This window comes from Falco biarmicus, chromosome 9 (genome assembly GCF_023638135.1).
Source record: "Falco biarmicus isolate bFalBia1 chromosome 9, bFalBia1.pri, whole genome shotgun sequence".
NCBI classification, from domain to species: domain Eukaryota; kingdom Metazoa; phylum Chordata; class Aves; order Falconiformes; family Falconidae; genus Falco; species Falco biarmicus.
This window is the reverse complement of record NC_079296.1, coordinates 23,358,235-23,381,448: the sequence shown is the minus strand read 5'-3', so window position 1 is coordinate 23,381,448 and position 23,214 is coordinate 23,358,235. Positions and strand designations below refer to the sequence as shown.

The 23,214-nt window shown below is 42.4% G+C and overlaps 2 protein-coding genes and 1 long non-coding RNA gene across 5 annotated transcripts in view; 2 read left to right on the top strand and 1 right to left on the bottom strand.

Annotated features, from left to right (window-relative positions):
- MXI1 (MAX interactor 1, dimerization protein) overlaps positions 1 to 3,215 on the top strand; it is a 57,387-nt gene extending 54,172 nt beyond the window's left edge. For both annotated transcript variants that reach the window (XM_056350838.1, XM_056350839.1), the window contains exon 6: positions 1,327 to 3,215. In XM_056350838.1, the coding sequence (XP_056206813.1) occupies positions 1,327 to 1,490 (164 nt within the window). In that variant the 3' untranslated portion in view covers positions 1,491 to 3,215. The remainder of the gene's footprint in view (positions 1 to 1,326) is intronic.
- A 7,286-nt stretch (positions 3,216 to 10,501) lies between these two features.
- Positions 10,502 to 21,243, bottom strand: SMNDC1 (survival motor neuron domain containing 1). 2 transcript variants are annotated; one of them, XM_056350841.1, is made up of 6 exons: positions 21,106 to 21,243; positions 20,328 to 20,447; positions 16,275 to 16,417; positions 14,300 to 14,461; positions 13,035 to 13,188; positions 10,502 to 12,301 (listed from the first exon to the last, which is right to left on the bottom strand). In XM_056350841.1, exons 2-6 carry the CDS (start codon positions 20,445 to 20,447, stop codon positions 12,164 to 12,166), a joined length of 717 nt encoding a protein of 238 aa, XP_056206816.1. In that variant the 5' UTR covers positions 21,106 to 21,243; the 3' UTR covers positions 10,502 to 12,163. The 2 variants fall into 2 exon arrangements, with proteins under 2 accessions (XP_056206816.1, XP_056206815.1); XM_056350840.1 differs by lacking the exon at positions 21,106 to 21,243 and adding an exon at positions 20,626 to 20,832.
- Positions 14,398 to 15,317, top strand: LOC130154635 (uncharacterized). Its single transcript, XR_008823798.1, has 2 exons — positions 14,398 to 14,488; positions 15,146 to 15,317. It is a non-coding gene; the product is annotated as an uncharacterized LOC130154635 (long non-coding RNA).
- Positions 21,244 to 23,214: the final 1,971 nt, after the last annotated feature.

The window sequence follows — 23,214 nt, the reverse complement described above, 5'->3', positions numbered from 1 at the left end:
CTGAACTAGCACTGAATCCCCAGGACTATTCATCCATTTTTTGTCCCTCAGTTACCCCCTTCTTATGGCCTTTGGTATTTAGGCTACAGATTTTTGCTCACACACAGGCATATGCACGCACACAGACACAGATATTTATATACAAAGAGTTTTGTATTTTGCATGAGTTCTCATTAAGTCTGGAAGGAGTGTTGTTATTGTCAACTTGAGCTGATTTCTGTGGCATTTAAAGTGACCTGTTTCTCTGAAAAGTTCTCTAAAATGCCAGAGCATTAGTTAATAAAGATAATGTGATGACAAGATGATAGCTAAATACCTGACGGTAAAGTTGAGATACCCATTGTGCTCTTTGGTCTACTGAATCTCTCAGCAACACAGAGGAAAATCTAAGAAGACATTAGTGGTACTGGAATGGATATTGCAAAGCAGCATCCAGCTTCTGATTCTGTATTTGGGCCACAGTATAACCAAGGTACCAAGCAAACTGCCTCTTAAAATGCCCAGAGTCATTCTATGCGTACCCACCTTTTTTTTTTTTTCTCCAATCTTTCCATAAAGTTCATCTCCTCTGGACAGAGATGATCTGAATGGTTAACTGAATTCAGATAACTTTCTTTTTTTAAGTACCTGTGCTGTGGAGAGATGTTTAGGCACAGTAGATGGTTTGATATTTACTGACAGACCCCAAAATGCTGTACAGTTTGGGTGTGTGTCTGTAGTTTAGGAATTTTCCAGGATATTTTTTTTTTTTTAAATTCTATGGGAACGAAGATATCTGGTTAACTAGATCTCTGCTTTCTAGGTCTTTCTTAAAAATAAGATTTATCTTCGGAAGTCCACGGAGCATCTTTGAGAGTAATCGAGTAATCCAGATTCCCATGGTAATGCATATGTAATGCATACCTATATAAGTGATCCGGTTTCATCAATGTAATATCAAGCAAGTAGCATGTTTCAGGGTAACTTATGCTCAGTTTTCTCTGTTGCCCTCTGTTTTATCTGTTCGGTTTTGTTTTCAAAACTGGGGTAGTAGAGCTCCAAAGAAGGATGCAGTGGAACAAGTTCAGTGTGTGGGCTGGCCAACCTATGCTGTTAGTGTGGCCTGCATGCTGGAGGAGTCAGACCCTTTTGCCAAGTCCCTAAGCAACACTCCAAGCTGGCATCTAGTCTTTGTAGCCCATCCTGTTCCAGGAGAACACTGAAAGCCTTCCTGCCAGACTGCTGCTTCATCTGTGACTGGGGGAGTCCCAGCAGCTCACTGGCTTGAAGGGAACAGCTGGGTCTGTGGTGCTAACCTGTGTGCAATTCTGTCATTTTCCTTTTTAGAAGAGATTGAAGTGGACGTTGAAAGCACAGAGTTCTCCCATGGAGAAGTGGACAATATCAGCACAACCAGCATCAGTGACATTGATGATCACAGCAGCTTGCAGAGTATTGGGAGTGACGAGGGTTACTCCAGCGCCAGTGTCAAGCTCTCGTTTGCTTCCTAGAACCAAGTGAGACAACAGTGCAGGGCGAATGATTTCACTGGGGTGATCAAACTGGGTCCTAGATGCCAGTATCCTCTTTCAGAAATGATATATTGACAGCTAGTCCTGGAGAGACCTGTATATAAAGCTTTTTGGGTAAAGGAAGCCTCCACAGAAACCCACATGTGTTCATTTGGTCATGTTACCAATCCCAATTCCTGCTGGCAAAAAGTTAGACCAAATACTAGTCCCTTTGAAGTCAGTGAAATCCATTTGTTTCTGTGGGACCTGGATCTAGACCTTAGTGATGAAACACTTTGTTTTGAATTTATTTGTTTGAAAGAGGATACTAGAAACTCATCCCTCTCTTTCTGTCATGAGATCTGAGAAATGTCAGAATTTCCTATATTGCATTCAGGTTGAACAACCTATTTTAGGCCCTTCTGAAGAGCTTCTGTGGTCCTAAAAGGACCATGTCCTACAGTTTATCACAATCCAATGCTGTCATAATGTACTAGGAAATCTAAGAAGGCTTACGTAGCCTAAGAATAACGATGTTGATAATGATTAAGGTCTCATTCTGTGCCCAGAGAGAGAGAGCGGGGCAGCAAAGGAGAGATGTTCAGGGAAGAACACCATTCAGCTCAGCTTTCTGTTGGACATCATTTAAAAAGCAAGTACCTCTGATGCGTGGCTAAAGCAAGAGGTACACACTTGTAATCTACCAGCACATCATGGGCTGTGTCACGCCTCGGGCGGTGACACTGACAGCAGATCTTCCTGTAGATGCGTGCTCATATGCACACACACAACCAGCTGAGGACAGAAAGAAACCAGCACATATGAGAGGTGATATGCCAGAAAGTCATGCCCAGATACTGAGCCACTATGACCTTTTTATTTGAAGAGATTTTTTGATAAACATTTGTAAATGTGTTGGGAGGGAAAACACCCCAAGTCTGATGCGTCTTTTTAGAGCTTGTCCATACAAAACCTTAGATGTCTTTTATATGAATTTATGCCATGAAAGGATCTCCGTTTTGATGAAGCACTTGACCCAATGAAATGCAAAGATGCTTTTTGCCATGCACACAATGGATGAAGGCTGTGCTAGCTGGAAGAGGCCAGGTTCGGTGGGGGTTTCTTCGGTTTTCTTTTTAGAATCATTCCCTTTGACTTTTGAAGTTCCAGTCCAGTAGTTAACCTAGTTAAGCTCAGCACGTCTCTCATGTTAATGTAACATTTTGACTGCACGTCCTGTTCCCAAGGGCCTTGCCACCTTATCTTTGCAGGTGCTGTTAAGAGCTATTATAGCAAATGTTTTCTAATTTTCTCAAGAGATGAGCATTCTAACCTGCACTTTGAGGGCTTTGCTTTTTTTATTTTTGTCTTTTTAATGGCCAGGATTATTTTGTTTTCCAAGTTTTAAAAACCTTAATAGAGTCCTCACCTATGGCATTGTTTGAAACTTTGTATATCCTTAAGTAATTTAACTACCCCTCATTACTAAGAAAAAAAAAAGGAAAAAATGCTTTATAAAATTCATAACTTATTGCTGATTTGAATGGGTTGTTAATTTCAGTCCTTTAGATTTTATTTTATTGTTTTAGGTAAGGTTGGGCAAAAAGAGGTAAAATAAAAAAAATAAAGACAACCATATTTAGCAGTGCAGTGGAATTGTGTTTAAATGTTAGCATATGGTCCCCATTAAAGTAGCACTTTAACGCCATTAAACATTTCTGTATCTGAAATGAGTCGTGTTCTTCCATCTTGGTCATTCGTATCACTTTAGCTGAACTGTTCTTCTTGTGCCCTTCGATCCTGTGATGAGAAGATCCCGAGCAAGTCTGCTGTAGACTTTTGCGTTACAATAAGTTGCCTGTGTTTAAATATCGTTTCCCCCACTCTCCCCAAAATGTGTCATCCCCTGTAAGAGGCACAACACACATGCTTGAGTAGAGAAATTATGTTTCTGTGGCTGTAATGAACAATTTCTGTGTGTTTTGGGTTTTTTAAATTAATTTGCTTACTAAGTCTGGATCAGGTTGCTGTTGGTAAATCTGTTTTCACTTGTGTGTATGTAATCCAGTGGCTCGGAACATCTGTTTTGCTTCCTTCTGGGAGATGACCTGGCAGGAGCAGGAGTCTGCCACAGACTGAATTGGGCTCTAGGTTAACAAATGGAACTCAAGAGTTTTCAAAGAAGAAATGCTGTTTCAATTTATGTGTGAGGTCCGTGTAATCTCTGGATGACACAAGGTTTGGGACAGTCTTCTGAGTGGTAGAAAGTGGGAAACTTTAGATCTAGCAAGACCTTATTTATTTATTCATTATTATTCTCCTTGAAAGTGTTGACCACAGATAGCACTGGTACTGAGCAGTGGGATACTAGTGGGGTTTATTTATTTATGACCCTTTTTCTGTCACTGTCCTAGCATCTCCTCCTTCCTGCTATTCCTGTTTGTTTTAAATGGCCACTTGGGAAAGAAATATCACAGCTGAGGAATACTGAAGTTCAAGGGGGGCATGGGGGATGGCTTTGCTTTCCTAGTCAGTATAAAATAGTGACATGTCTATGGTTGGAATAAACGTGTCTGAAATGTTTGTTTGTACACTCCAGGGCCAGTTTGGTATCTCCTGCCTTTTTCTAGCATTGTGGACTTGAAGGGGTCTTGATACCAAGTGCAAATACAATGTGGGAAGTGAAGCAGGAGATGAGCAGCCACTTGCCTGACCACTCAGTGCAGTGGTCCAGCCAGGAAGATGACCAGCGATGAAACAAAATTAAGAGGCTTTATAATAACAGCTGAAGACATGGGGTTGGTGTTCTGGTGCTGGGGTGTTCTTTGTGGCAGGTCTTAGCAGATTTCAGCTAGAGTTTGGATAGTTTCTTACATGACAGAAACATTTCTCTGGCTTTTTGAGGTTGTTCTGCACTGTTCTATTACTGCATTGTGGACTCTGGCCTTTTCTACGTGCTTGCACCTCGCACAGTCTGTCACACACTCCTCACATCTCCCTTTGGCTGGTCTGGTCTGTTGCATCAAAATGTTCAAGGTGACTAACTTGCTCAGAGAAGATGCTGTAAATTACTTTTGGATGTTTGTACAGGCCAATTCATATGGTTATGCAGGACATCAGTTAGATGCTCATTAGTAGTCCTGTGTGCCAGATCTGCTTTATGGTTATGTTACTTTTCAAAGTACCATCAAAGTTTCTACTAGCCACCCTGAAATCTTGAAAAACAAAGTGAGTATCCAAAGGTGCAGCTCCAAACCCTTGAGGGTCAAGTCTTTCTTAACCCTTGGAACCTGAGATAGTCTCTCACACTACCGAACTCTAAGAGATCCAATAGAGCAAGTCAAATTTACTGGTTTTCCCCCAGAAAAGTGCTCACAGAAGCTGACTGTTTTGTCTATACTGCCCTTACAAAAAAAGTTACTTTCATTCATCATAAGGATAAAGACGCTGAAACCACGCTGCTGCTTGGCTTCCCAACTCTAGTGTTTTTTAATGCACAGCTGTGTGGGATTTGTGCTGCTGCCCAGGCCTCGTTTTACTTCTCTGCAAGTAGAGAGTAAAGTGAAAAATTAACTCCCAGTCTTCTCCTCTATGGCCCTAGGTTCTGCCCATCACATTAACTCTAGTTTCATCCAGAATGATAACTTATTCTTGCCACATAGTAATTTGAGCACAGAATAGCGTGGAATCATGTTTTCCTTTCATCGTTGCAAAGTTATGTGAGGGGTTTTTTTCATGGTTTGCTTTATGGGTGCCATTGTGGTTTTGCTTTATTTTTTGTTTGTAGAGTAACACGAGTCCTATATCTATTTTCTGCTTAATTTTACAAGAATACAGTGACTTTTCTTGTACAAACAGAATTGGATGTACTTTCCTTAGGCATCTTGCCCACACAGTAGAGAGACATGCATGCACAGTTCTTTCATAAGCTCATTCTGTCAAGCCCTCCCTCTGTAACTTAGGTCCCTGGTGGGCCCTTTTGCTATGGACAAACCCATTCAGAAGAACACCTAGCATTTTCCTTCTTTTGACACAAGCATATTACAGTATGTCATCTCATGTCTGGCGACAAGGTGGAGGTGACTATCTGGCTGCATTTGTCATGTTATCCTGTGGTGCATTGTCACTTCAAGGTCACTGTAATGTCTGTTCCATTAGGGGCATGGCAGTGACAAAGGTGGTCTCAAGAAGTCTGTCTGTCTCAAGAAGTCTGTAGGTCAATAGAAAAGGGGTTAGCTATACAGACCTATCATTTTCTGGGTCTTGTGGTTGTGTTTTCCTTTTGTTTGTTTGCTACCATCTGTTTCTGGCCTGTAAGCTCCAGCCTCCTGCTTTTCTGCTCTTTGTTCTCTTGTACTTGCTGCTTCGTTTGTAGTCTGTGTTTCTGTGTTGCCCTGTTGAGATGGATGAAATGTTTGGCTTCAGTGGAAATGGGATCTGTCATGTGCACTAAATGGAGATGGCTGTTATTTTTTTGTTTGTTTGTTTTGTTTTGTTTCTCCCCCAGGATCATAAACTTTTCTTGTTGCACGTTTTCTGGCGCAAGCCATGCGTCATTGGAAAGAGAAGCTGGGGTCACTTCCTGGAAGAGAATGTTAAAAACCAGGACTTCATTCTGAGGTTAGGGAGGTGATAACAATGAAAGAGGAGTCTGTAAATAACAGAGTGAAGTCTGATGTTTTTTCCTGAAGCTTTGTCCTGTGGACAGATACTCCGGTGAGTGATAAATTCTGTGACCTGATGGTGACTGAAACTCCTCTGCATCTGTGATACAGTCTCTGAATTGTCCTGTGGGACCCTCGGGGAAGAGGAGTATGTCCTTCTTCCTCTCTGTTCACCAGTCTGCACAAAATACCTAGAAAATACTAATGTGCTGTCAAATTTGCTTGAAATTGGCCAGTAGATCTGAGTGATGTTTGGGAGGATGAACACAGCAGAGGAGAGTGGTTGTCTGTGTACACAATGTTTTCCTTTGGAGCGACCTGTTACAGAAAGGCAGGTTGTTTAACTGGGTAATACATCAGCACTGACCCCAGCTTCTCTGCTCATTTCCTCCTGAAAAGAGGACTCATCCCTTTAATTATTAGGCAGAAGCAGAATTAAGGGGTCTCTGGGTATTGGTGCTATGGCTGTTGTGCTAAATATGTAGTATTCAGGGTTTCTGTTCGGGCTGTTGCTGTGTTTGACTAAAACTAGAATTGTCTCACAAGGAGGGAGGCTTGTGTTGAGGGCCCTTATAATGTCAAGGGTCAGGAATTGCTGAGCTGCCTCGGGGAAGGGTAGTTATATCCTACGAGGTGTGCGCTTGCACGGAGCTGACGGAGCTGAACAGTTGAGTTGCTGTGTGCCACTGGCCTGATGTCCACTGGCCAAAGGTGTGAAATGTCATTTTCTTTTGGCAAGATCTTCAATGTTGACCATGCTGTAAGGGCTATGGGTAATAGTTTAACTTACTTTTACCACACTGGAAAAAAAATCAGCCTTTTAGTTTGTAGTACCCCGCTGAGGCCCAGAGCAAGCTGGTGGGGTGAGCTGGTTAGTTTGGCCTTTAACAAGTCATTCCACATCTTTCCTTGTAGTCTGCTGTGCTACAGTCATGCACTGAAGTTTTATTGTGAGATAGCATTTAATCAGAGGGGACAAAGTGCTGCAGAGGACTAATGTTGGTCTTCAGCAAGTCAAGGAAAGGCAGGCTGCTTCCGTGTGTTCCCGGAGAGCGCAGCGTGGCCCCAGCCAGTGCTTTTGAGGCTGCGAAACACATTCACGCACTGGAAGTGCGGTGATTCAGAGAAATTGGGCAAAGAGGAATAATGAGTAAGTGGCTCTAAGCACCAGTAACGATGCTAACCTCACCTCAGGGGATGCTCCCAGGTGGGGATTTTCTGCAGTAAGGTCCTCTGGGATGTTTAGTCATACAGATGGCTGTATGGGGCTGGAGGACACTGGCATTTCTTGTTGCCTTCCAGCAAGCAATAGCTCTAGCATGCCTCCTCCACAATGTGATAGTTACAGGGGTGGTTTGAGAGACGGCAGAATTAGCGTTCATCTGTTCTTACCTCCCTCCACTCCCTGTGATTTCCACTGAAGGAAATGCTAGTGAGCCAGAAAGCCACGCTGTGCATGTGCAATCAGCTTTGGGCCAAACTCACCCCTTCCATAAGGTCTCATCAAGGTCATGAATGTTGCAGCAGGGCTGTGTTTCAGCAAGGATTGATACTCATCTTGAGGGACACTGCAGCAAAGCAGGATAGAACATGAAGGAATTTAAAACATTTTATGGTGGGCTTAACGTTATGAGAATGTACACGGCCCTAGTTCATAATTTGACTTGGGCTATCAGTACTCTAGCTACTGCTCAGTTTAGCTAAAGCTGGGAAATTCTTTCCATTTAATCAGTTTTCAAAAATGCTTGTCTCAAAACAATTCATTGTTTTGGATCTCCTCCTGGAAGGCTTGATGGGGAAGTACAAAAGCTTTTTACTTTCCTGGAGTGGTGGACAACTGTACAAAATAGCACTCGTTGCCCTGAGGAATACCAGCTTCAGCAGGTCAGCTAAAAATGTAAAGCTAGACTTAGCATCGCTTGTGTTCCTCACAGAGAATGTCTCTTTGGGAAGTAACACCACCTTTCAGCCTAGGTGAGAGAGATTTTCCGTCAGCATCCATCATGGGAAAGCTTTGCACATCCATACAGACCAAGGAATTGTTGCAAGGTGACTTCAGCACAGAAAGGTCATTGCTTTACGAAAGGTAAAAATGTGCTTCTGTGTAGCAGAGCCTTCAGCTCAAAGGCCATAGTCTTGACATGTCAGTGAAATTGCTTAATCAGGTCGTACGTTAACAGGTTGCTAGCCATGGGTATGTGGCACGGATGTTTACCATAGTCCTGATGACCCTCCTTATTTTGCAATCTAAGTGAAGCATTTTACAGCATAGACAAAGATTGGACAAACTGCAAAGCAGAGGAGCACCAGCTGCAAGGTAGCCATCCTTCTCTGGGGCCTGGCCCAAGAACATTTTCCATCATTTCACGCGTAGTCTAACCGTTGCAAGACATGCAAGTGGTGGCTGTTTCACAAAACGCTGCCACAGAGCTGATTCGGGCAAGTGGGACAGCGATGGGAAGTACAGAATTTTGCTATCGTTTCTGATTTCTAAACATCTGTGTTGAATTGCAGTCTTCTAAGTTAAAGTCCTTTTTTTGTACTTACAAACCTCTGAGACCAAGCACCTACAGAAATAAGCAACACACCACTCTCACTCTGGCATAAGGGAAAGCAAAAGACAAATGGATTGCCGCAACCATCAAAACTTACTCTTCTAAATACTTAAACTGACTGAAGCGGTCCCAGATTTTTGAGTCAGATTTGTGCTGGTTTAATTTCCGCAATAGATCACACTTTGTAGTTTGAGGCTGTACTAGGTAAACATTTCCTGTAGTAACTTAGTTTCAAGAGGAAATATGTAGCCCATGCTGGTCATTTTGCATCGTGAGGATACTGTTCTCTGAGAAGTATCTTTTCCCCAATGGCTCTAGCTGAGTAGTTTTGCACTCCTTTACACGTAACTGTCATTTCAGTATTTCTGCTTTACAGTAGGATTTGCTAGCACTGGGGCAGGTACTTACTCTGCCTGCTGAGAGGCCCAGAAGTGAATGGAGAGCATGAGTGTTGAAAAACCAGGTTTCTTGTTTAGATCAGCTAATAAAACTGGAAAATAAATTATGAAAAAACCTCAACAAACTAGTGCCAAAACAGCCGTGCACATTTCAGGTCACTTCAGCATTTGCAAATTTTGTTTGTCTGTTTTGCAAATTACCAGCATTGCTTTGCTCGTGATTTATTTTTTCCCATGTGAATAGAAGTCCAATGTGAATAAAGTCCAAAACACTTTATGAAGGCAGTGCCCCAAAGCCAGACTGCACATGAACTGGCCCCATCCTGCAGATGAGGAAACAGGATTTAAAAAAAAAAAAAACCACCACCACAAGGAAGTGCCACAAGGAATGGTTGTGTGGCCAAGATTGAAGTATTGGTGGTTGGGGTTTTTTTTATTTATACAAGCTGTCTTTGAAATGCTGTCTCTTCCATAGATCAGACCACCCCAGCCACAGTGGTATTGCAGGGTCCCTGTGCATTCCAGGTAAGGCATTTAAGGACAAAGGGTATAAAAACTAACAGTCAGTATTTCTTTGCAGTGCCCAATGGAAGAGTTACCACAAAATTCATTAGCCAGCCCGTGTTTTAAGAGAGGTGAACAGTAAGTTCGTCAAAGGAAATATACTGGTTTTGCTAAATCTTTTTGGAAAGGCTCAGCAAAAAGAAGTCCATGAGACCAACTAGTTTTAACTTGGGCTGGACTGGACATTATCATGAGGGAGGCTCCCGCACCTGTTGCATTCTGGTGACTCACCGTACCTTAAGTTCTCTTCAGGACTAGTGAACAAGGAATCCATCAAACAGATGAGCACACATAGTATGTATCAGGTATGGATTAATTGTCTTTCTCCAAAGACTTTTGTTTTTTCAAAAAGAACAGGTGTTGTTAAGGAAGAGCTCATGGCTTCCTGGAAACTCCAGTTCTGTGTGTTTTCAAGAAGTCTGAACTTTTTTCTGGATAGTGAAAGGGATACACTACAGCTGTATCACAGCAGCGATACAGTGGAAGAGAAGTGACCTTCCTTAATGAGTTAGCTGTCCACGTAGCAGGACTACTACCTGGTTAACATCACGGCTGAGATGTGTCTCTGTAGGGTACAGTCCACACTACAAACACCCTTTCTGAAAAGCAGTGGTCAGATTATTTTAAGTTACAAGCTTTTCTACAGAAAATGTAACCCCTTTCCTGCTACTAGTGAAGTTTAGGAATTGGGCAACATTACTTCATCTTGCAGGAAGTGTGAAGTGCTCCTGATTCGCTTTTGCCGTGCAGCAGATTGTATACTTAGTGCTTTCCTGATCGTTTGCTGTTCCCCCCCCACCACCACATACACTTACACTTTGTCAAATATATCCAGCAGATTTTAAACACTTTATTTAATAAAAGTTAAACATACAAAACTGAAATTAACACACTTTGTATTCATAAAAATCACCTTCTCCCATTATAGGGAGAACTTTTTTCTATGTATGGATTCTAAACTACCAGTTGTAGAGTTTAGCTTGAGTTGTGACTCAGGTAACTGATGGACATTTCCACCAATCAGTGCATCAACAATTGCTGACGTGACCTGATCTAGTTAACAAATTACAAAATGAGCTACATTAACATAATATACAGGGAAATAATGGTCAGGGTTAATGGACAAGAAACACCCTTTAATTATTTAAGGAGGGAAATAGCTGATGTACTCTTGTCCATTAACTCAGCCCTAGATTTTACAAAAATAATATCTACATTGTATACAGGGCTACCCATTAACTTTTTTAAACACGTTACGGGTTCAGAGATGGCACCACTACCGTAAGTGAGAGACAAGTAACAGAGGAAAGCAAATCACATAAAATACAAGAAAAGCGAGAGCTTTTACACATGGTTTCCTGAATAAAATTGAAGGGGTTCAGCAGCACTGTAATACAGCTGAAGATACAATGAACACTGGAGCCAGTCAATTACTTAAGGACAAAGACTTCAGACTAACCTTTACTCACTCACAACTAAGTGGGATCTAGGCATTTGTACCTGCTGTGCTGCAGTTCTACTTGACAGGATGGAAGAGGCCCAGACACCAGCTGTTACTGCATATTCCAGGTCTGTGACCGTACCAAACCTACAAGATCTACAAGTGGGGAAATGATGGCTCCTTTCCAAAGCACAACCATTTATGTTCTCCAACTCTCTGATCCTTCGGGAGGGGTGGATATTCTTAAGTACAGTTCTCTACTTTGGAACTGGGAGTCTAGATACCTTGTCCTATGACTGGTTACATTTCAATAACCTTTCAATAAGTTCCTATTTAAACTTTATTTTAAAAAAAACAACAAAAACTCCAAAACCAGGATCTCCTCTGCTTAACTTCTAGCACAGGAAATTCAGACAGGAATTCAAGTCAGATTTATTGTTCCTAGCACATGAATCATTAGTAATAAAGATCCTATTGGCCCTGTTCTGCTCTCATTTACAGCTGTACAAATCTATCTTCAGTGGGTTTGTAAGGGAGTCATTGCAACTTCCTTAGCAATTCCATGTGACATATGAGCTACGATGGCATCTAGCTCTCTCTCCCAGAGCTGCAGCAGCTCTGTAATGCTGAGCTTGTCACCAAGACAGCAGGCAGCACTGTGACTACAGAAACGAGGGAGGCTGTTACAGTGCCAGTTTTATACCACCACTTTTCTTAAGGAAAAAACAAAACAAAAAAAAAAAACCTTCACTGCTAATATGAATGGAAGGTCAAAGCTGCAGATAACTGCTGCTTTCAGAATAACAGGCAACAGCAGTTCATGAAAGCATTTACCTGCAGAATGTATTTTAATGCAACTACAAAAAGTTTAACGATGGGGGGGTCAAATCAGTAGCTGGAGATTTAAGGCTTGTATCAGCTGAAGCCAAAGTGATGGTGACAAAATGGACTACTCACTATGTGCCAACAAATAATTTACTTTTAGAAAAATATAATGATAAAAAGATAAGTGTAAAGCCCTGCAGAGATGAAGTTCCACCTTTTTCCCCCGTTACTGAGGCATCAAATGCCTGACATTATATTTAGAGGTATCTTGATACTGTGTCATAGGTTTGTCTGCAATTCCGCATGTTCCAACTCCAACCTTGCCAGTTACACTCTCAGGGGAAGCAAAAATACTCCTTTTTACCTGCAAATGAAACAGAAAACACCATTTCTGAGTAACTACTAACTGGCTCTTAAAAAAACAAGCAATCATTATCATTTGAAGGGCTTCAGTAGTCTCAGCTTCTTACTCTATAGATGGGCACACTTTCTAAAGGCTAGCCCATCCGTGGCGTGTTATCAGCAAGTGAGACAACAGAGCTGGGAACTTCCTGGCATCTAAGTACTGCATGTCATCATGGTACTCAGGTCCTTGGGTCAGGCCAATAATGAATAAAATTCTTTCATAAGTTGATCTCTAACAATTGTTCATAAGGAAGACTGAAGTTTTACCACTATGTCTGGCAGCTGTCAAGCCACGATAAAAATGAAATAAGGCTTTAAAATGTCCTTGCTACCCTTCTGCATTATGCTTACTATTCCAGGACAATTACTTGGCACCCTGTCTGCCAGGTCACAAACACAAGTCAGGCTTGGAGGTTTAGACAGACCCTCAGGTTCTAAGCTCCAACAAACACCACCTGGCAGCTGACAGTGAGCCCAGCTCTCCAAGCTAAGTGCAAGCTCAGTCTCTTAAAAGAGCACTCCTCCAAAGTCACCCAGTACAAAACCAGGCCTTTTAAGTTTACAGAATACCAAACTGCACACTTCAGAAGCCCAAGGATGAACCCCCTTTAAAAACCACTTCCTCCTCTCTCCCGAAGTACTGCATAGAAGTCTACACCCTGTTATTCACATACTGACAAAACCAAACCAACCTGGCCTTTTTTGTTCTTAGAATAGGCTCTGTTGTTAAACTGTTGCCACTTGACTTTCTGGTCCTCTCGTTCCTGTTCAAGTTCTTTAATTCTCTGAGCTTTTTTCAAAGCTTTCTTCTTTTTATACTCTCGTTGCTGGGCTATCATCTCTTTTCTGGAGAGAAGGAAAAGAGACATTTTATACTTGTGCCTTTTCCTGTAAGAAACTAAATCCCCTGTAAGACAGACATGCACAGAAGTTTTCCAAAAGTAAATGACAGAAAACAAAGCTTGTAAATATTCTCCACTTCTAGAAAAAAAGAGCAAACTAGTCTTTCCATGCATAAGCACTATCTTGCTTATTTATATATTTGAACATAAGAACAACCACCACTGCTACCCGATTAAGACCATGCCAAATGCAACAACCCATGGGACTACATGCAATTCCCTTCTGAAACTGAAAGTGTACCTATCAGCACTTCTACACTGCAGAAACATCTAGGGTTTAGAAAATTTAAAATTGCCCATTAGAGAGAAAAGCCCAAACTTTTTTGGAGGTCTGCAGGGCTCTCATGCTACCAAGCATTGGATAGGGATGGAAGGAAAAGAACAAAGATAAGTTGCTTCGGTAAAGATAAGGAAGGTTCAAGCAGTCGACCCAAGCCACAATGCTGCATCCCTCACAACGATCTCTTAAGGAAGGAATCCTTGCCTACAACAAACTCCAAAACTGTACCACCTTCTCCCCACCCCCCATTAAAATGTTTTCAGTCTATAAAAATACCCTTCTGTATTAGACACAGCAGGATATTGAGTAAAGCATATCTCCCCTGCGATGGGGTCAACACAGCTATCCTAACACAGGGATGGGGCAGAAGCAGAAGTCTTTCTTCTTACACCAGATCATAGTTTGCCAGATCACAGATCCTCCACTAGATCTGTCCTGAAACCTGTAGGCTCTCTGCTGTCAACGAAAAAGTACTAACTTTTTTTAATCTACCTCTTACATACTTGATATCTTGAAATGGCATCACCTGAGTAAACCCAAAGCCTATGATGTTATCTTGCCAGGATACATAACACACATGATACCAGCCACAATGATCTACCAAAAATTACATGCTAGATTGATTTAAGATCCTTTTTCAAGCAAATATTTGAACGTGTTAAAGAGATGTAAAATCTCAAAAAAAGATGTTCTATTTCATTAACCTATTTTTATACCTGGGAGAGGAAAAAAACACCCCCCAAAGCGTTCAGACTTCTGCCTGTGTATTACTTACTTGGACATGGGTTTGTTGCCACTGTCCTCTTTTGCTTTTCTTCCCTCTTCCACAGGCTTGAGGTTGAACAGAGGCGTAACTTCAGCATTGCCATATCCAGCAAATGTGACCGCAGCTGTTCCATTCTCCTCATCTATTTCTTCAATCTCAGCTTCATAACACCTGTAAAGATATCATGGCTGTAAGCATGTGAGTAAAGCTTTAATACTCAGCCCTTCAACACCTAAACTGTCAGCCAGCTAATGGCATTAAGTAAAATATTTTCAAATACCGGCCTTCAGGGACGATACACAAATCAAACCAAAAGATCATTTTCTTAAGGTCAAAAGGGACACCTGTACAAAGTCTGGAATCTGCTGTATTTGACCTCTAGCATCAAGAAGCAATAGCGTCACAATTACCAAGACTAATGATTAACGCTGGGGCAAATCTAATCAGCTATCCTCATTTGGTTCTAGTTCTGTCAGGTCATGAGACTGAAAAAAAAACCACTCACACCAACAAAATACTGTATTCACTGAGGAGTTTCAGAAAATGTCACCTCACAAGAGCAAAGCTTTAGTTCCATTTTTCTCCATATGAAAAAGAATTAAGAAAACCCAAAGCTTTCAAAGTATTCTCTCTTCAACACTTGCAAAATTAAAAGCTTTCTTAGTAATTTAAAATAACAGTTCTGGAATTTTAGCAGAAATTTTGGTCAAACTGACCTCGTAATGGGAAAGAGTAAGAGACAAGAGTCTAAATTTGGAGCAAAAGGATACATCTAAAGCAAACAGAGGAATAAGATGAGATGTTTCATAGACAATGCTTCAGTTAACACTAAATCAATTTCTTGTGCAATTTCAGTGGGCTAACACCATCTTGAGTTGAGCTAGATGAAAATACGTGGAAACCCAAACTGCATGAGGTAAAAAGTATTAATCTCTGGCTAGCTCTTCATGTGACACTGGGCAGTTAAGGAATGTTGCAAAAGAAGCAGGGGCGTAAAAAAAAAAAAAAAAAAGCACAATACAATTAAGTCCAATAAGATCCACTTCAGTGGACATTCTTCCCCAAGCCCTGATCCTCTAACCCAGTGATCAGAGCAAGAAGGACCCAGCGGTGACCTAAGACGGTAAGATTCAATTTTTCTTACACAAAAGCATTTTAGTCATTAATAATCTGTGACAGAGAAACTGCTCACTTTTAGGTTTGTTTTCTACCCAAGACATCAACAGCTATACCAGTATCTCTCTATGTGGTTACTATATTGTTAATAGAACCACATTTGCTGAACAACAGAGCTCGTCTCAAAGTGGCAATGATTGGCATATTAGTCCTGCGTAAATAGTAATTTTTAAAAAGCTGCAACAGTTATATGTTTTGCAGTATGGAAAGGAATTTTAGAATGTTTATTTCAAGTATTATGAAATCAGAATGAACTGCTTGGGTTCCCAGAGCTTCCCAGGCTAATGTAACAGGGTCCAATCCAAAAGGTTGATTTGTTCTATCATTACATTACATGGCTAGTTATTTCATAGCCAAACCCAGCATTTCCAGTTAAAACTGATTTCCGGTTAGAGGCACAAATGGAGATACAGCAAGGATTCTTCTTAATAGTAATCAATTACATATGCATGAATGCAATGACAAATTATGAATTACACATCCTGAAACCTTTACAAAAAGACCGCCCTGACAGATCAGTTCATGAAAGTCTGCCATTTTTTACATTAACAAATAGTAATTTACCAAAGCTACCCTACTTTTATAAAGTTAGTGACAAATAAGGCATTTCTAAAAAATGACTCCACATCTTTTTTCTTTTTATCTAAAATACTGATCTTTAATACAGACAGTACAAGAATACCTAATATCAGATTTATTTCCTAATTTATTTTTTGTTTTAGACACCCTAGTGGCAGTTCAAACTGAATGAAAGTCTCTTACCATTGAACTATTTCATGTAACTGTTAGAGAAGTTTTCTACACTTACTGTCCATCCTCACTCCATATTGCCATACACCTATCCCCAACCTTCCAGGAGTGACTGGGCAGAGCAGAAGCAGAACTGTCAGAACTTGCAAGAGTTTCCGAAGGTTGCGTTGAAAGGAGATCTTTGGTTAATTCTATGACTTCCTATAAAAAGACAAAAAACCCACAAAGAACAATTATTCAAACTCTGTTACCATGCATATTTTTACCCCAAGCTCACTAGTTTCATTATTTTTTTTTTAAGTTATCAAGTTACTATATTAAATTCATAGCTGATATAGAGTGGACTAAGTTTGGTTTTTTTAATCATTTAACTAAACTTACTCATTGCCAACGTAGATAAAAAGATGTACGGTCCTCACTGTATCGCAGTATTGTTGATTCCCCCCTCAAATTTTCAAAATGCAGCCTATTCTTATTATAGCATTTTTTTCCTAGATTAATTGTTTATCTATAGACACAAAGGCACAGCTAGACCGTCTCAATAAAAAACAAAGGAAAAATCAACGGTGTGACTACACATGGCTACATGTGATGTTGGCTGTTGACCGCAAACCACACATGTGGCAGCAGAGCAAGTATTCAGCAGGACAGTGCTCTGAAGGCAAAATGTGAAAGAACACAACACTTCTCTGCGTAGCTGGCTGTTCCTTCTATTCTTTCCCCTTTGGGAATGGCTGGCTATATTATATACAGTAATCTTTCAAACACACAACTACAAGTATGACTGCAGCATTTCTAAGTGATAAAACATTTTTTCAGTTTACTCAAAAGCATGTGGATTGGCTGAACTGAAGCACCCAGAGCCAGGGTGGAAAGTACCTTGCAAGACTGCCACTTTGTATAGCCCTCTCATTTACAGAGAGCATTCAGGTGCATGCTAAAGAAATTGAGTTCCTTAAGTCATTTTGATGTAAGCATTTGTTTTTCTCTACATTCCCTGACCTTAACATTTCGGGTCAGGCCTTCCCTTGCTAGTCCTACAAGACAAGTAACAAAGTAACAAATTTTTCCATTTCCTTTAAGTATTACCCATTCACAGACAGAAGCATGCAAAAGCCCCTCCCCAACATCCTGTCAATATTATATTCTTATTCTGTACAATCAAGACCACTGGTTTTCACTAGTGTTAAAAGTCAAAGGAGCCAGCACCTAAGAGGCCATTTAAAATTTCTGTATAAGGCAAAGCAACTCTGCAATCCTTGAAGAAAAATTCTTCAGTTCTTTGAGTATCTCAGCATGAACCATTGTCACTCTACTAAGTAACAGTGAATATTTATATTAGGGGAGGGTTACAGACAAACAATGTTCAGCTGAGGCTCGGTGGAGCCTGAACTTTCCTCCCAGCTTCACATCCTAGTTCAGCTATGGGTGTATACAACGACTAGCTTCGGAAAACAGTAAAGCAGTAAAAAAATAAAAAGCTTTACAGTAAAGCAGCTGTTCTTCATTCCTCAAGAACCTAAAGGATCATAAGCAGTTCAAGAATAAGAAGTTAATACAATATAAACTTGCATGCATTTTTATCTGATAAACTATACAACTGGCATGAATGGCCTAACAGTTTGTTTCTGTTGCAGCTCTTAATTTCCAACACTTTCCTAACCAAAGTTCTGCTCTTTGTTAACTAGCAGCTCCTCTAAAACAAGTGCAACTGTAAGCGCAATCACTAGCGACTGTAAGCACAGAAACATGCCTACAGTTACTTCTACTAATTTGGTCTCCAATTTCCATAACACTACAGCTAAACCAGAACAGATTTTAGTTATCAAGTTACCTAATTTGAGAGCTCTGCGCAGAACACAGAGCATTAGCCTGATTTTTCCTCCCAGATGGAAAATCCCACACTATTCCTCAACACATAAATAGCTGTATTCCACAAATCCAAGAGGCATTGTGGTTTGAAATATGTATCTTATCTCAGCAGATCAAATACATCACACCAGGCACAAGCTACCTTAAAGTGAGCGTTTCAGTTACGCAGACTACTAGTTATATGAAACTATTGACTTATTCTTGCCAAATTCACAGATGTCTTATTGTAGAACTCAAATGTGAACAAATTCAGACAAGTCTACCAAGGATTCTTTGAATTTGATGAAGTCACTTACACACCAGGCTACACAATAGCAAACTTTTGGCAAAAATCTTCATCTGATATCCATCTATCATAGTGCTAAGCACACAAGACAGAAACATTTTTATTACAACCCACGAGATAGTTCTAAAGTCTTTAACAGACTGGCTCATTCAAAGAAAATTTCTGAGCACAACTTAGACTACCATAGCAGCTCAGTACAGCCAAATGGGTTCAACAATATGGCTCGCTGCCACATCCCTGTGACACGAAGGTGTGACCTGCAGAGAATACTAGTTAGAGTTTGCCAAGATTTTTCCTGACCAGCTGGTCTTTACAAAGCCAGACAGAGCTCTACACTCCAGAACACAATGCCCACAGTTATTATCTCCAATTACAAAAGATGACAGCTGCCATCAATTCTTGATACAAAAGGTAAGTTTGGTTCTTGGGTGCACAGACACTGTCCTAGAAGTGCTTCAGTGAAACAAAAAGTGAAAAGCTAAGTACTTAAAAAAATTTCTTCTAATATTTATTTCAATCTTATTACTCAAGAATAAGCCAAGTGTATGAAATGCACCAGTGCATCACTATTTAAGACAGAAAAAAAAAATGTTTCAATTACACAGTAACAATCTTTTTGAATAGACAAAAAGCTGCTGAGTTGGAACACTGAAGCATCAAACCCATTTTTACAATAGTTTGGTTGGCATATATTAAGTCTGCAAAACATTATGTCATTTTCAAGTTGGAACATATGGATAGCAAACCTTTTGGGGACGAAAGTGTAAAGATCTTCCCCATTCTGTGCAGAAAGCTTTTATTAAAAAGTTTGCAAGTTGTCCTTTCACATCAATGATCTCTGCATATCAAAGCCGAGGTCGTGTTGGTATCGGAAATATCATCCCATATGGGTTTTGCTGTGCATTTTAAAAATATAAAAATATACACATGCTTTTAACAGTGTACAACAAAGGACATTAAGATGATCTATAAAGTGCCTTGTGGGCACAAAGCCGTTGTAATTTAAAAAGAATTCTAAAGATCACCGATTTGAGGCACTACTCATTTTGGTTGAAGCATCATTTTTATTGCTGTTACTTCCACAGATTAGTGGTTACTGAATCTTGTACCGGGTAGTTTTACATATTTTTAGACCTGATGGCTAAAGCAATCCACAACAGAAATGAAGCAGCATCTTGCACTCTCATGACAAATTTTAACAGTACTGCTAGGTTTTTTTATATGCCAATGTGTCTTCATATGCACAAGAATCTAAAAGACCACTTATTGACTTAAAATTAGGCTGGTGGCCTTCCTGTCACTGAACAAGACGCTAAGACCCAGACAAGTTTCTTAGCTCTTAAGAACATGATATGCTCTCAGATGTTTGAAAAACTACAGGTGGCAAACAAAGAATACTACTCTTTTCCTTTCTCATATAAAAACCTTAACACAATCAAGGCTTAGATACACATGGAATACAAACTATAGTCTGAAGCTTTTATCATTGCAAATGCATGTCATGAATAAACAGATTCTGGATCAAATGATTTGATATCTCAAAAATAAGCAGAAAGGCACCATGTTAAGCCCAACCATCAGGCTTCAGCATAATAAAAGCAGCAAAAAATGATGACTTTCTGATAAATGCTTAAAAAGAAAATAAAGAGAGACAGTAAAGACAGCACTGGCATATCTTTCATCACTCTAAAAATCTAAATAAATCTAAAGTTGAAGATTTTGCTATATAAATTAATACATCTTTTATACTAATCTACAAGACAGGTTTAAAACAGGCCACGCTGGTTTTTTTTTCAAACCAACCCTACCATAATTGTATCAAAAGTATGCAAAAAGAAAGTAACAAACCCACTAAGTATATACTTTTGCTGCAACGCAAATATTTGGGAAATATTAAATACTTCCTAACAACCCTAAAGTTTCAGCTACTCATACCCTCAAGTTCTCTCTCACCTGTAAGTCTTTCTTCAGTTTTAGTAAATCTTCATTCTCTGCATTCCCAGATAAGGCAGCCTCAACTTGCTGAAGCTGAGCTTTGTAGCTAGCTAACTGCTTAGCGAGGTCTTCTGACATCTGCAAGAAACAAACACACACAAAATGCATCAAAAATAAGCTCGCTGATTTTTAATGACCTCTCGTGGTGCAAGTAAAGTGAAACCGATAAACAGCAAGACAAGCTATTACCAAAATATTAAAAACACAACTCGCTAAACTTCAGTAACGGGCTGTTTGGCCACAGAGAGCCACTTACCTCGATTTCTGCACCGTTCGGCTACTCCCAAGCTACTTCTACAAGCGAAAGCTGGAACACGTGCCTGCCTGCGCGCACAGGGAGAACGCACCGCAGGTAACCCGCGGGGTCTCCAGCCAGCCCCGAGATTACCTGCACCCCGCAAAGCGCCCGCGCACCGCGGCCTGCCCCCGCCGCCCGCCCCAGCCGTTCGCGCTTACGGCAGAGAAACCCTCGGCGGCACTGGGCACCGGCCCCTCCCGGGGTGACGCCAGGCGCCACCCGGCCGGCACGGAGCGGCCCAGGGCCCACCCGCCCCTCAGGAGAGGGCTCGGGGCGCGGCTGGGAGCCGGGCCCCGGGCGAGGGCCCGCGCCGGCGGCCAGGCCCAGGCTCAGGCCTCAGCCTCGGCCTAGGCCAGGGCTGCCTCCGAGCGGAGCGGAGCGGGCCGGGCCGGGCCGGGCCGTGGAGCGCGGACGCGGCGAGCAACCGCCGGTTCTCACCTCGGCGGGCGTGCAGGGCCCGGGCCGGGGGCGAGCGGGGGAGGGGGGGGGGGGACGCGCCTCCGCTCTGGGTCCCGTCGGGCCGCGGCCGCTTCCGTCTCCTTCGCCGCAGCCGGGGGGAGGGGCGGGGCCGGCGCTCGCGAGAGCGCCCCGCCGGTCACGTGCTGCCAGCGCGCGGCGCTGGTCGGCCCCAGCAACGCGCCCGCCGCCTCGCGTCACGTGCCGGGGGGAGCGGCCGTCGTCGGGGTGGGCGCGGGGGCCGGGGCAGGGGCCTGGCGCTGAGCCTGGGGCTGGGCCTGGGCCTGGGGCTGAGCTCGGGGCTGGGGCTGGGCCTGCGCGGCCCGCGGTCGCCGGGCCTCGGACCCGACGGTTCCCACCTCCCGCTGCGAGCCCCGTGAGAGGAGAGCGCCGCGGCGCCGCCTCAGGCCGGCGGCCCGGGGTTCCCTGCAGCGAGACCCGGGGAGGCTGGCCCGGCCCGGCCTTGCCCGCGGCTGCCCCGACAGGGTGGGCAGCGGCAGAGGCTGCAGCCGGTGTGGAGGTCTCCCTCCCCGGCGCAGGGCGCCCCGCGCTGTGCCCAGCGCTGCCATGTCCCGTCCCTGGTGCCTGGGTGCTGGGTGCCGCGGGGGAGCTCGGGGGGACCGCGGCTGCGGGCGCCCGGTAGGTGCGCTTGCTCCTGTCTCCTGTTCTGGGCAACACCAGACATCTTCTGGAACTGAGCCAGGCAAGGCTCGCTGCTAGCCGGGGTGGAAGAGAGCAAGTTGTGATACTTGGGCCTACAGCAGGAGAGGAAAGAGGGTCGGAAAGCTCAGTGGCTTTTTCAAGCCTGTCACAAGAAGAAAAAAACACTTCCTGGTGGAACTCCAGTAATAAATTTGGCCTGGAGCCTTCTGAGCCAGGCAAATTAAGCAGGCACCCAAAATATTCCTTAAGGTTTCCAGGAGGATTGGTGTCTGCCGCAGACATCCCGTCCCTTGGCGTTAGCACGCAGCGCCTCGCGGGAGGGTGGCCTCGCTCTGACACTTTGGGTTTGTTGATGTATTAAGGGGGCAATAATACATCTGCCCTGTTCTGGGACACCTGGTTTGTCCCCTCAGATGATATCCTGACTGAAGATAAAACACGTTTCTGTTTCTTGGTGTATGAGCTGATAATTCAAATACAGAAATTAGTGGATGCTGTTCACAGACTGGTTGATGAGACCAAGTGTAACAATGGAGATAATAACAGTAACATTTTTATTATTTTTATTAATAATCTAGAAATAGATGCAGAAAACATTTTCTGATAATGCTTTCTGGACAGCTCAGCGACTGTTGAAAAGATGCACAAATTTAGTAATACAGAGCAATCCTAATGGTTTTGTGAACGCACCTATGAGTTAAATGCACATTAGTACAACCAACTTCAGCTTTGCATCTCAGAACAAGAAATGTAGGCCATATCTGCAGGACTGAAGTGACAGAGAAGGACTGAGGAGGCATGCAATGTCTAGCTATCTCCAAAAGCAAGAACAGCAAAAAGGAGAGTATTTCAGGGGTTGCGTCAGTAGGAGCAAGCACAAGGAGATATTTTACTTCTATAAAAGTGTGCTTGAAGGATTGTGTGAGTTAAAGCAGGCAGAAAGAAGGTCATGATCTGAGGAGGACCTTGGAACTGAGGCAGCTGGAACCCAATAGATGAAGCAACTGGGACAGGGCCAGGTGACGGTTTCGCAGAATTGACTTCTAAAGAAACTTGTAAATACTTCGGACATCGACTAATGATTTGGTACGTGTATATAAGCTGTGCTGCGTCACTTTGTTCTCTGCCACTCACTGAGGTGGTGGCCCAGCTCTGCGTTGTGATTAAACAAGCATAGTGGTACCCACATTTGTGTGAATTTCTCCTTTACAATCATACGTGATACACAGAATTATAGTGTAGTTTATTGCCAAATGAAGACATGTAAATTTAAGACATTACTTGGGCACAAATGCTGTAGAATTTGTTTCCCTAACTCAGTAACAGCAAGAACAGGCAACTCGGTGAGCTTTTACCTAAGCCAAACTGTTGCCATTAGCATTGAGGCTTTCAGCTGTGATTCCTAGTGGGAAGCAGTCTGGTCCACGT

Bases quoted from the DNA above. Each gene is read 5' to 3' on its own strand.
- SMNDC1 (XM_056350841.1), bottom strand. From the start codon at position 20,447: ATGTCAGAAGACCTCGCTAAGCAGTTAGCTAGCTACAAAGCTCAGCTT. The intron at 16,418-20,327 runs GTGAGAGAGAAC...GTCTTTTTATAG, and splicing joins AACTGAAGAAAGACTTACAG to GAAGTCATAGAATTAACCAA. The intron at 13,189-14,299 runs GTAAGTAATACA...CCTTCTCTCCAG, and splicing joins GGCAACAAACCCATGTCCAA to AAAAGAGATGATAGCCCAGC.